General features: G+C 38.6%; 1 protein-coding gene across 3 annotated transcripts in view; it reads left to right on the plus strand.

The window, feature by feature from the left end:
- Positions 1–13,523, plus strand: part of MTUS1 (microtubule associated tumor suppressor 1) — a 93,629-nt gene that overhangs the window by 16,318 nt on the left and 63,788 nt on the right. Inside the window, exons 3-6 of one of the 3 annotated variants that reach the window (XM_010002478.1) lie at positions 1,799–1,981; positions 6,290–6,424; positions 9,427–9,516; positions 10,817–10,864. In XM_010002478.1, coding sequence (XP_010000780.1) covers positions 1,799–1,981; positions 6,290–6,424; positions 9,427–9,516; positions 10,817–10,864 — 456 coding nt within the window. Of the gene's footprint in view, positions 1–1,798; positions 1,982–3,345; positions 3,540–6,289; positions 6,430–8,058; positions 8,090–9,426; positions 9,517–10,816; positions 10,865–13,523 lie in introns of those variants that run through there. The other 2 variants (XM_010002481.1, XM_010002480.1) reach the window with 2 other exon arrangements.

The following is a 13,523-nucleotide window of genomic DNA, read 5'->3' on the forward strand; positions in this document are numbered from 1 at the left end:
TGGGCGTCCGGGGGCAGGTTCCCCGGTGCAGGTTCCCCGGGAGAGCGGCAGGGGCCTGGTGGGGCCTGGCCCGGCCCGGCAGCGCGGCCTGCGGTCACCCTCGCAGATGAGTTCAGATCGGCTGCCTGGAGTGCTCTGCTTCAGAGGGGTGCTCAGGAACGGTGAGCTTGTGGTTTGTGGCCACCTGGATAAACTCCAGCGTCCCTTAGAGTACATTAGAAAAAATTCTAAAGGATGGCTGATGATTTTGTCTCGGAGGTTTAATACCAGGTTATAACATTGCCATATACAGAATCACTGTTACGCTTCCTAATACCAAACAAGTACGAAAGGTGCACCTCCGAAGAGAGGTCTGGTGTAAAGCATGTTAATTAACGTGTGTTATATTCAGGGGCCAGTATTATATAATATCCTAATGCATGTTTAGTGTATGTTGTATGTAGGGCTTTTGTTGCCAGGTTGATTTGATCTGAGGGAAGTAGCTTGGATGTAATTTTCCTCAAAATACCCTGTAAAAAGTATGCAAAAATAGGTACAGCACTAGTAAAGGAAGGTATCTAATCCTGTCACACCACCTACCGTTGAAAAGCCGACATTGGCCTAAATGTATTTCTTGCCTTAGCCTTAATGTAATCCCCTTAATGTCATGCTTTCTTGGTTTAGTGCAAATTGATGGTTTCTTGGTCGTTGGTATTTTAGTGTGGAGATCCTGCAGCAAAACTGATGATTGAAGTAGAATTACGAGTTAATTTTGTCATGTCAGACTTGAAAATGGCAGTGCCATCAGAAGTTAAAATGTTTTATATTTGAAATACATATAGAAGGCTGTGATCTCTCTCTTCTAATTTCTGTACCAAAATGAAAAGCTCTTTTCCATAGCTATTCAGAGGACTGTGTAAAGATCATGATGTAAGAGCTGACAGAAGTCAACTCAGTGCTGGCAAGACAAGACTGTGTACGTAACTTCCCTTGGACCATTGTAGTTTTAATCTGGGTGCACGGTTTTAAGAAATAAACTGAAATTTTACTTTAAACTCAGATTTCTTGCAGAAATGTAATTGCTTTGCTAGCAGTACAAGAGTGAGCACCAGTGCGAAGAAGGTGCACACCTATCTCTTATACAGATACTTTTCCTATTTGATTCACTTAGCTGTTGGGCATTTGTATTCAACAAGCTCAAACGAAAGCAGCACTTAATGCAAAAATGTGTCAGTACCAGTTGGCCATTAAGCCATTGGTCCAGGGAGTGTTGTTTAACTAGGTCTGCAGAACTAGTAGCTTATCAGTATATTTTGTGAGTACAACAAAATTTGATACTCTTGTGCTGTGTTCGTCCTTGGAAGGATGTGATTTTTGAGTGCTCTGTTAAGTGGGGTGAGATCTCAGTTTTGGGGGTAGGAAACAAACAAAAGAATCTTTCTTGAATTGTTCATTGAGCTGGAGGGTGTATTTTTATGGGTTTGCCAGTACAGCTAACCATAATACACAGAGGTAGGAGAATGCTAGTAAGGCGTTTTTGTTTGTGTCTGCCTTGAAGAACAGTCTCCAAAGCTTTTGACTTGTTTCTGAGGTCAATATGCAGGTAAAACGGGATCCTTTAAAATCCTTGAAACTGGTTATTCTGCATTACAGCATTATTTACCATGTCAATATGAAGTAGATTAAGCCTTTTTATATGTATTTTAAATGTGTAAATATTCTTACTTGTAGGCATATTCTTAGAAGAAGCAGTCTTTTAAGCTTCTTACCAACTCCTTTTGTTCTTTTTGATCCCTCCCCCTTTCACCCCATTTGACAGGTGTAGGATCTTTACCAGGAGAGAAGCATGCCTCCGTGAAAAATTCTCCAGCTTCCTGGGCTAGCTCCAGTAAACTGCTAGCCAAATCCAAAGTGCCTGTCAAAAGAACTGTGCTTGAGAGAACACCTAGCATCTCATCAGTCAGCAGCACTCAGAGTGAGAGAAGTCTTTTCAGCAGTAACTGTAAGTACGGGTTTTAACTGATAGCCAGAATCAACTGTTTTTTAAAAAAAATCTTCTTGAAGGGACTATTATGTAACAAAGGCCTGTGTTAATTCTCATTGTGCTACTTAATGTTAGTTCTAGGTCTTACTCTTCTTGCCTCTTAATGTACAACTTAATGAGTTGTGCCCTCTGAAGGAGATTTAAACCTTGGATTTTGTTTTAATGGGTAGAGGTTTCAGTAGCCATTCCTTTTCTGTGCTGAAACATCAAAAAACCAGCGGATCTTCCCAAGAAAAGTTTCATTGTGTTAACATACAGTGTAATAAAAAATTATGTCTGAGTAGTGTGAGTGGATTACCTGTCATATTTGGAGGAACGTGTTACAGGTTTTTGATACTACATTTTTCGAACTAGAATATATGTATTTTCAGGGTTTTAAGACAAAAAGCATAGATGAGATCAAAAGCAGGTGAGTGAAACTGCTTTTAGCAGGTAAAACTTTAAGCGAGTAGACTTCTATAATTTCTAAGATAACTCTAAGCATTGATGTATGACTCGAACCAAATTCTTGATTAAAACTGGAGAGAAAAATGATAGAGCTGGCTTTGATTTGAAGCTCTGCAAAGGGCCTGTATCAGCAGTTGCAGAAGTTGTGGGGGCAAAAATGTGAAGGAAATAACACACGACTGACTGTCAGGTATATCAGTCTTCCCAGCTATGTGTATTCAAATAAGTATATTCAAATATTCTGTTATTATCACATCTGTTACATCTTGGAGACTGGGCAAGGGCCTTTCCTTTGTACCAGATGTCAATTTATATCTGTCTTCAATGGACTGGAAAAGAGAACTGTGATTTAATATACGCCTATAGCTTATGTATGCGCATAGGCATACATTCATATGTAATTAAATTTTCTCTTGTTTTGTTTTATGTTTTTTTTTCCCTTGTAGTGCCCTCATTAAAAAACTAAGAGCTAACATATTCCTCAAAGGAATAAGAGTATGCATAATAAAATATGCAGTGCATGTTCCTGTGTAATCAGGTCGGTTTGGTTACTGTGACAGCCATGTTGACTTTTGCTGTTCAGGTTTAGCACCGTATATGCAATTCTTAAAGCAGCTGTGTCTTGTCTTTATTTTACTCACTCATGTAACAAAGGAAAGGGTCGTTGCTTCATAACGAAGTGTTTTCAGATTAAGTATCCAAACAGATGACTCCTTATTGAGCCTGATTTGCTAGCTGGTTTAATCTGTTTTGTTCGCTGCCTTCAAGCTTACAATTTTTTCCACTTCGATTCACGAAGAACCAGCCTGAGCAATATGAGAGGCTGAGCATGGCTGCAGTCTCTTTGGCTTTAAGCTTGCTTTGATCTTTTTTAAATGACTATACCAGGAGGGCTCCGCAGTTGCACAGATACTAATTTTTCTCCTGTTGTTTTCATCAATTCTACACTAACACCACCGACTGACTCAGGAAGCCACTATGATATTACCTTACTGACGCTGCTGGTAGTGGGATCTTACAGCTTTTGTATTATTCCTTTGTTAGCCACGTTTACCGGAAAAAAAAGTAGGTTTTGTTTCTTTTAATTTCTGTTTTAAAGTATGTTTTTGTTGTATTTGGTGGTTGGTAAATGTATGGTTTTGGCTTACTGATTTGCTGTGAGATTATTTTTCTTTAGTTTCCTACAGTTGGTGATAATTATTTATGATGGTCAGGTTTTGTGGGTATAAGGAGTTTAGATCACATATAATTAATATGTTAGTAAACTGAAGTTTTCATTACTTTGAATCAAATGGGAAAGAACTAATGAATTTACTTTGTACTCTAGTATTAAGCACAGTTCTGGTTTTGAATTTTTTTGTTCTTTCATTTATTCTACCACAGAATAACATCAGGAAAAAAATAATCTATATTTTTAAACAAATGTTTTTATTAGATTGGTGGTACACACAAAGATCAAGATGGGAGGCTTATGTTGTTATTGTAATGAAATTTATGACAAACTATTGTGGTTCTGTCAACAGTATTACATTGACAAAGTAGTTTAGCTTGTTTTGCTTAAGGAGTTTGCCTTCTGTTAGCAGAGAAGAGAATTAAAAAGGAGAGCATTTCTCCTGCTGTGTCAGCTCAGCCCTTTGTTATGGGAAGTCCTTGGATTGGTAATTTCCTGTGACAACATGAGGAAGTTTTGAAAATACTTATTATTTGAGAAGTTTGGAAATCATTAAGTTTGAAATGCTGTTTTAATTACAGTATATTTTGTGTGCAAATTGTCTGTTTAAGCATTGAAAAATTGAATTTTTAACAGCAGACATATCTTCTCAATAGCAGTGCTGAGCTGAAAATAATATCCTTTGAACATACCAAAATGTTTATCTCTGAGGTTAAGAACAAGAATGCAAATTTGAACTGCATTAGTATATAAAGGCAATAGTGTTTCAGAAGTTAAAAAGCTGATCCTAGCATTTGAGCTGGCGCTGGATTTCAGCCAATTCTTCACTAAAGTTCATTTAATGAGTTGAAGTTTTAAACCTTTTAGATCTTAGGGTGGGATCACTTTATGCCTTTCAAGATTGCAGTATTTACTCCTAATTCTATTATTAACTGTCTTTGAATTGTATAGTGATGAAACTTGCCTTTTTCTGCACACAGCCTGTTACCTGACTCCAGAGCTTCTAATAGGACAAAGCAGTGTCCTAACTAGTCCTGCAGCAGAAGTGTGCTTGCTTACCTGAGGTGTTACTTCTGTGGCACCTTTCTGATTTAGAAGGTAGCACAGCAGTTCTTATGCAGTTGTTGGCTGCTTGCAGTGAACTCTGAGTAACAAGCCTTAATTTAGTGATTTACAGAGAAAGTTAAGGACTGCTTCACAATTTATGCTTTGCTAAAACAAATTGGCTTGAATAATCTGATACTGATTAGCATCAGACTCTCACAGAATGACTGTTGTTGATGTGTGACACAAATTATTCAGTATGTATAGGGTTTTTTTTGCGAATACTTAGCTTTTATGCCTTTAGTGAGGCTACAACTTAAATGACATAAAAAGAGGAGGACTTCAGTTACATATTTCTAAAGGGAAAGCAGTTCTGTCCCTCTTTCTGTGGTTGAAAATGTGTTGATTAGTGACCAAAAAGCATCTTTTTGAAGCAGTTCTCTTACATGGTTTATGCCAGAGCATTTAACGATATTAAAATAATCTCAATTCTTCATGTTCCGTCTTTGAACAATATTAGATGTGTAGTTTACATTACCTTTAAAAAAATCAGCCTTATCAAAATACCAATTGGAGGCAAACCTGATGTTATATGATGTCCCTCTCCCGCTTTTGTTCCCCCCTCTATTGAATAACTATAGAAAAAAGCAATATTGTGACTAACTCTTCTGGTGTGATATAGTTTTTGCTTGTCTCTGGTAATGCAGTGTTAGTTTCTTACTCTTGTGTTGGTATATATAATTTAGAAGTGTTTTCATAGTTTTCTGGAAAAATAGAATATTGGTATCTGCAAATTTCAGTTTTCTTTTTTTCAAGGAAAAATGTTAATTGTGACAAAGACCTCAAACATCTCACAAGTTCCTTTGAAATGGAACAAAACATCTTTAGAAACTGCCCTGTTAGCTTTAAACCTGATTTTTATGTGAGGTAGCAGTTGCTTGTTGTTCTGCCTTTCCCTGCTTGGGTCTGTCTGTGTCAGACACGGTCTCCAGATCCAGAGTCTGCTGTCTCTGAGGAAGCTGCTGGTTATGAATGGAGATGACAGGAATCGTTCTTAAAACTTGTTTGGTAGTCTGTGAATGCAGTTGGGCTCTCATGTTTTTTAGTGCCCTGCCAGGAGGGCAGAGTCTGCTGTTGGAGTGGGCACCATATCTTTGAAACGGAGTGCTCAGCTCAAATGAGAGAGAAGAGGGGAAGGTGTTGCATGAGGAAGTTGTCTGAGGTTTTTTGTTTTTTTTAACAGCTGGTTTTCAGGCAAGGACATCTTTGTGTACTGATGATGCTTTTTCTTGTCTTAAATTGTGCTCTGCCCTTGCTTTGTCCAGCAAGTTCAGATTTTGACTTCTGTGTCTTGATTAATATACTTTTTTTAGATAAATCCCTCTTTTATGCATAGTTCCAAGCTGTGTGTCTAATTATGAGAAGTGATAGACTGATCTGGTCATCAGTCTGTACTGAAGATGCCAGAGGTGGTCGTAGTATTTTTATTCCAACGTGTGTTTCTCTTGATTTTAACCTTGGGTAAAATACACTTGTTTTAGTATTTAATTTTCTCCAAACTGGATTCTGCCTTGAGCATATTTCTTTGTTGTTCTGTGTTGCAGCTGCAAGTACCACAGTCATCATCAAGAATGGAGAATGGCCTTCAAAACCAGCCTGCCAAAATGGTACCTCGGGATCTGTGCCTTTGAAAGCAGTACCAAGACCTAGATTACACTCGTTGAAGTCAACTCCAAAAGGTATAGTTTCACTTTTTCTATGAACAGATCTGTATAGTTAGTAATGTTACGATATCTTACTTCTGCAGGTGGCTTCCCCTGCATCAGTGCTTACTAAACACTGGTCTCAGAAAATAGTGCAAGGAAGTAAAATCACATCAGTGATGCCTGAGGTTTTGGAAGATTTCATAGGAAGGCTAAAATGTCCTTTGTATTGTTATAGCTAACTGGCGAATTTCAGTTAAATGAGGAGGAGGTCTGCACTGTGATGTGGCTGAGGTTGTTATGGCACAGGCACTCAAATACTTTGCTGTGTGGCAGGTTCATTTAGTAAGACTTCTGTCACAAAGCTCAGGCACAGACTTTGTGGCTACTGATGATCTGCAGGGAATTTATTCTGAGTGTATGGTTCTTGTCCTCATGCATACTTTATATTATCTTGACCTCTTTTAGGACAGAAGTGACCTTTCGGGATGGGTATGTTATTTTTCAGTAAGGTATTAGATGAAGTATCTTCTTCTGTAAATGAATTAAAAGTCCTAGAAACAGCTTAGCTCTTTATGCTGCTTTTTCTTCATGTTCTTCTTAGTGGCTGAAGTGGAAGAGGACGTTTACTCTGACTTTAGGGGGGATAAGACAATTGTGCTTCATCTGGTGCTAAAGGAAACATTAAAAGTACTTTCTGGGCTTATTATATGCTGTTGTGGTTCCTATTCATATTCAAGTAGGACCCCTTGATTGGCCAACAGTGCTTCTACACTTAAGCCACAAGCAGCAGTTTACAGCTCATTCTCTGGCCAAAATTAAAGACATAATGGGAGCAGATAGGTAAGCCTGTTGTCTCTGTCCTAAATCCTAGTTATAATCAGCTTGCTTGTGACCACCTTTGTGGTGAACTGATTATTGTAATTGGATAAACCTAATTAAATACTATGCTTCTGCTTTGGGCTTAAGTTTTAAATTGGTATCTAACATGCTTAAAAACAAATAGAAGAGATGCCTGCCAAATGTCATGCTATAATGACACACTTTAAAATGCTACACAGTGAAAAGAAACAGAATTTGCCACAAACTGTAAATCACTTTGAAGCAAACACAAGTTATATGGCTGGTTTATGAGCCGAGGCTTTCTGTTAAGAGTCCAACATGTGCAGCACAACTGTGCATTGCTCAACATCCTGAGTGACCTGGGTGTTAGAAGTGTGTGTTCATCACTGTCATGGTTTGAGCCCGATAGATAACCAAGAACCAACCGCACGGCCACTCACTGACCAACCCTCCACCACACTGCCAGATGGGGAAGACAAAAGTGAACTAGAATCTTGTAGGTCGAGAGAAAGGACAAGGAGGGTTTCACTCACCATTTATGGTCACGGGCAAAACAGACTTGGGGAAAAAAAACCCGATTTCATTTGTCACTAATCAAGTGTGAAACACAGACAAAACAAAAAGCAGTGCTTAAATATGTTACCCCACCCCTCTCTTCTTCCCAGGACCAAATTACTTTGTTCCCGATTTCTCTACCGCCTTCCCCCCAGAGGCACAGGGGGACAAGGAATGGGGTTCAGAGTTAGTCCACAGTCTGGTGCTTCCTGCTTGCTCTTTCCTCCTCAGGGAGAAGGATTCCTTACAGTCCTTCCTTGCTTTCCCATGAGAGCAGATCTTTGACAAACCTCTTCAACATGAGTCCTTCCCACGAGGCGCAGACTTGCTCCAGTGTGGGCTTCTCACAGTCACAGGCTGCTTCATGGACAGTCACCTGCCCTGGCATGGGGTCTTCCATGGCTGCAGATCCAACTCCGTGAGCTGCATGGTCCACATTCACCCATTCAGGCGCCTTAAAGGGATGCTCTCCCATGCTCCCGCATGAGTGCAGGGGTATAGCTTGCCACCTTACTATGGGCTGCAGGGGGACTTCGGCTTCGGCACCTTCTTCCCCTTCCTCACCAACCTCGGGAACTCTCCTCTGGCACTGCTCTCACCTCTCCAGCTCAGCTCCTCTGCTTGCTTTCTGCTCTCAGATCTTACCAGTTCTTTCATATGTTAATCACAGAGGTGCATCCATTGTCTCTCGAATGGCTCAGCCTTGCCAGCTGCTTCGGAGCTGGAAGAGCTTTTCAGCTTCTTATGGGGGCCATCCCTGGGGCCCTTCCCCCGCTACCAAAAGCTGCCAAACCGAACCACTACACTTGCCTGGGAAAGCAGTGTGGCTTGAAGAAGCCGGTATTTCCCCCTTGGCTTAGTGTTACTCGGAGTACTCTGTTGTGCTTTGGGGCTTTCCGGGTTCAAGAGGGTTTTGTTTTTGGTTTTGTTTTATTTTTTATTTTTATTTTATTTATATTTATTTATGTTTGAAACTGAAGTGTCAACTGGAGACTTAGGAAGATGGTTAGGGTCTCTGAACACATGGCTTGTGAGGAAAGTCCAGTGAGTTGAGCTTGTTTAGTCAGGCAAAAAGGAGAGTAAGGGGATATACTGTAACAGTCCACAATAAATTGAAAAGGACAGCTACAAATGTGATGGTACCAACTCGTAGTAGTGCTGCCAGATGTGTCAATGGGAAATGATTACAAATTGTTGCCTTCCTGGGAGTTTGTAAGGCTCAGCTAGTCAAAAGCATGGTCAACTGATCTCATCTTGGTAGTTGGCTCTGCTCTGAGTAGGAGGCTGAATAGCTGGCCTACAGAGGTCCTTTTCAGCCAGTGTTTCTGATGCTGACTTGTATTTGCTGCTGTTTTGAGACTTAGGTGGTTAGATCTTAGTGTTTAAGTGACATCTTTACAAATGGGGTTTTTTTCTGTTTAGAAGCTTTATTAAAACTGTTTTTGTATTTCTTCCAATGTAAATTCTGGTAAAGCAAAGTTAAATTTAAATATAGCTTACATTTTCTGTAAGATGTCTCTTTGTGTTTATTTGAGCAAATTTATGCATCTTATAATTAACTGTAAATATGTAATATTAGGCATATCTTTAGTTGCTGGCATAGTTGTACTTCTAAAGCTGATCTAAGCTTCTACTTCTAGGAGCCAAGGCCAGGCCTACTTCACTGAACCAATGCATACCAAAATCAGCTGGACCACTGCATTCAGCAAGGAGAGTCAGTGAGGCTAGAGGTAATCAGCTGTTGGGTGAAGTAATTTTTTCACTTATGTTCTGGAATATGTCTTCAGTGAGAGCAGCTGGCTTTGAAAGGTCCTCCTTATAGGTATCTTTTATCTGGGGGGAAAAAATCGAGGCATTCACTGTTCACCATGTGCTTGACACTTGCATCCCATGGGAACTCGGGATACTTGATGTCTGTTAAACCCGCCTGGATGCGTTTTTGTGTGATGTACTCTAGGTAACCCTGCTCTGGCAGGGGAGTTGGACTAGATGATCTTTCGAGGTCCCTTCCAACCCCTAGGATTCTGTGATTCTGTGAAATGATGTTATGTCACCTACTTATAAGATGATATACTTGCAAAACAACTCAGACTAGGTTTCCCAAGTTTGTTTAATTTAAGCAAGATTCTTCTGAGAATGTGCTGATCAGCCTTGACTGTTGATGATATTTACTCCACCTTGTTTGTCTATCAGATGCTTGTTTTATCATTGACTGTTAAAAATTACTAATTTCAATTGAAAGAGTGAGTCAAAAGAACAGCTATGAATCCTCAGGCAAGTTCTATAAGACAGAATTTTCCCTTTGAAAGCAAAGTTCTATTTGCATGGCTGAGGTGAAAGAAACAAGTACAGTAACAGGACAAAGCAAGTTGTTTTCTATTGAAATACTTGCTATTGGATCATATGCTGTTTGTAAAGCCTGAAGAAGGCTTAAAGGTTTTGTCAACAGACTGCTTATAAACTTCTGCACATGACTTTTACACGTACGTTTAGCAGACTGAGGGAGTGCTCTCATATAATAAATATAATTTGAAATAATTAAGTTCTTAGGTTAGATTTCACATTACTCTAAAACAGTGCAGTTAAGGGTAGATTAACCTTCTCAGTGCTTACAGTTAGATATAACTTGATTGGTAGCACATTTGAGAGTGCTTTTAATTTATATCTCCTTTATGCAAATAAAATAACTGGAGCATGTAGGTGATGTAGATGATTGGGTTTTTTATTAGCTGCATTTGTATATGAGTAAAATGAAATGGTGCTACTTCGCTTAAATGAAGGATGATAGTTGTGGTGGGAAAAAAGTTACTGGGAATGCACCTGCATTTTCCAAATAGTTTAACCTTTTAATGCTAAATCTTGCTGTTGAACATGCCATCAAGCCATTGCAAGAAAGAAACAAATTGTGAAGTTAGAGGAACTTGTGTAAAGATTCTTAAGAAAAAAAAAAAAAAGCACTCCCACTGCCCCTTTGCCCCTTACTGGCTTGAAGTGTAATTCTCCCTTTTTTTTTTTTCCTGAACATCATAGGTACTTTTGGAAGAAATAGACACCAAAGCTTATCTTGTTGGGGTTCTGGTGAGTTTTTTTTACATATTTTTATGTTTTTGGTGGTGCAACTTAAATTAGATTTATGCATTCTGTTAGTATATTGCTTCTTTTCTTGAAAGAAAAATTTTGTAACAAGTAATTCTGTAAGCCAAGGGATTGGTAAAGAGTCTTGTGTATTTTTCTGCTTGCTGTCTTCTGGCGATGCAACTCTTGGAATATACAGTCTGGGCTATCTGTCACTTGCTTTTCAGTGGAGCATAAGGAGGTTTTAACTGTAACCAAATAAAAGTATGGCAAGGAAATTTGAATGCAGTTTTTGCTCTTTAGCCACAGTTGGGTAAGTAATGATTAAAGCTCGTGTTGTGGCTTTTTAAAAAAAGCACATAGAAGAATCATATAGAGTAACAGGTTTTTCTGGAAGGCTCATGATAGATACCCTTTTGATGTCAGCTGTCTCTGTGTCACTGCAGAATATGCTCGAATAAGAAGCAGAAATTATCTGATCTTGTTGATGTGCATGTCTGTTTGCATGGCAAGGGGGAAAATGGCAGCTGATTAAGTAGCAGATGGCCTTCCAAAATCAGGCAGAGTTTTAAGGACTTCATATTGTGTTTGTTTCTAATGTTTATGCCAGTCTGGACACCTGGTGCTAGTTTCTGTCTGCCAGGAGACAGAAAAGTCTTCAGATTATGTTTCTACTTGAAGCAATTTCCAGGTCTTTTCAGGAGTTGGCAGTCTAAATTACTTTCCCAAGCATCAGTGTTTATTTGCTAAATTAAAAGCTAGTTGTACTTAATTACTTATTGAAAAGCTCTTGTTGAAAGATACTGAAGATCACTGGAAAGCTCTGTGTCCTCTGAGTGAGTAGCAGATGTCTTTCTGAAAGAGATGCTGTAGTCAAGCAGATGTTACAAATTTGAGTCTGGAATTATTGGGTGAATCAGTTCTGACGTGTAACTCTGATGCTGTGGCAGTGTGTTTTTAATTTCTTGTACTTATAATGCAAGTCCAAGGCTTTTGCCTTTTGCTCTCCTGGATGTCAAGTGCCTGCATATTAATTGCAATAGAGTACCTTGTTCAATATCTCCTGTTAAAGAGTCAGGGCTTCTGTCATACAGCAAGGTACAACGTACTTATTCTTTTTGATTCTTGCTTGTGATGATAATTGGCTAAACTCATGTTAGTTTAGCTATAGCCTGACACTGAATTTCATGAACTCTTATGTGATCCTTTTATATAACAGTGTAGAGGACGATACAGTTAGAAATGCCATGTCTTGATTAGCGTCGTTGAAGAAACTCATGATGAAGCAATGAAATCCATTTCTGGACTGGAAACAGAAAATTAAATTCCACTTCTACTTGCTTATGATAGTCTTAAAATACAACTTCATTTATCCCTAAATTTAGCACGGTACTTTCTGTATTTTCCATGCAGAAAAGTAATTGATGCTCCCTCCCCTTTTTACTAGCTTAATATATTTCTTGTGATTCATTTTTTCCAACCTAGTAAACAATGTAGCTACATAGCCTTGAAGTATTACAGTCAATGCCATAAAAACACTGCTATGAAGTCCAAATTTACTGTAATAGTGATACGTTAGCAAATTTTCTTTAGCATAATATTTTTGCCAGTTGAATAGCTATATTTCAGAGTTTTTCATAATAAACCTGGACTGTTTCTTGTACTGAATTAGCATCCAAAATTGGATTATATGTTTGACTTGTAATATACTTCTCACTTGTACAGAGCATTAGTATAATTTCTCATTTATGCATGTAAGGCTTTATGATGGAGTATTTTGCCTTTTAATACAGATTTTTTTTTTTTTTCCATCTTCAAGTTGCAAATAGTTTCTCCAACAGAAAAATATTTTGAGGCTGCTTGGATGTTCTGCAGTACAATGTCTGGCATTTTAAGGAAAGACAAATGATCTTTTTTGAAATGAACTGAAATAATGCCAGCTGGTGCCATGTAGAATGGGGTCCACTCTTTTTTTAGTGGCCTTGGTAGTATAGTGAAGCTTTGTTCTAGTGACTTTTAGCTAGCTAAAGCTTTTGTTCATTTATTGCGGTGCCATAGATAACTATGGCTTTTAGCCTCTTTTGGTGAGGAGATCCAAACTCACTTCTCTTTGTTGCTGATCTGCTCTTTCTGAGTAGTCAGGACTAGTTTCTTAAGGCAGGACTCTGGTAGTAAATTTATTGCTGTACTAATGCAGTAATTACATGTGTAGCTGAGTCAATGTAGCTTTTAGCATTATTTCAAGGATGGAAAAAGTTGCAGGCATTTCTAGGGTATGATCTCTGTTCTGTAATTGTGCTTTTTATTTATTTTCCAGTAATTTTCAGCAATGATGCAAAGCCAGACATGACATATGGTTTGTATGCCTCTAGAGCTGGAGAGACTAACATATTTGCAGTTGGTTTGCGTTTTGTTTGTGTTAAAACATTTACAAGGCTCCTTTTTGTCAATTCTGTGCTTTTAATGGATGATATTTCAGTGGATCAAGTAATTTTTACAAGTTCTGTGGCATATTTCTTCAGCACTGGCTTTACTGCTTAAGCAAAGATTACTTCTTGGGCATAGTATGTTTTACTTGAATTCTTGTTAACTTAAAGTAAGAATGTCGTTGAATTAGATGGAAAACTTCCTTTAAAAATGTGTAAAGTTAGTGCTCTTTCCC

Source organism: Chaetura pelagica, unplaced genomic scaffold (assembly GCF_000747805.2).
Source record: "Chaetura pelagica isolate M959 unplaced genomic scaffold, ChaPel_1.0 scaffold67, whole genome shotgun sequence".
Classification (NCBI taxonomy): domain Eukaryota; kingdom Metazoa; phylum Chordata; class Aves; order Apodiformes; family Apodidae; genus Chaetura; species Chaetura pelagica.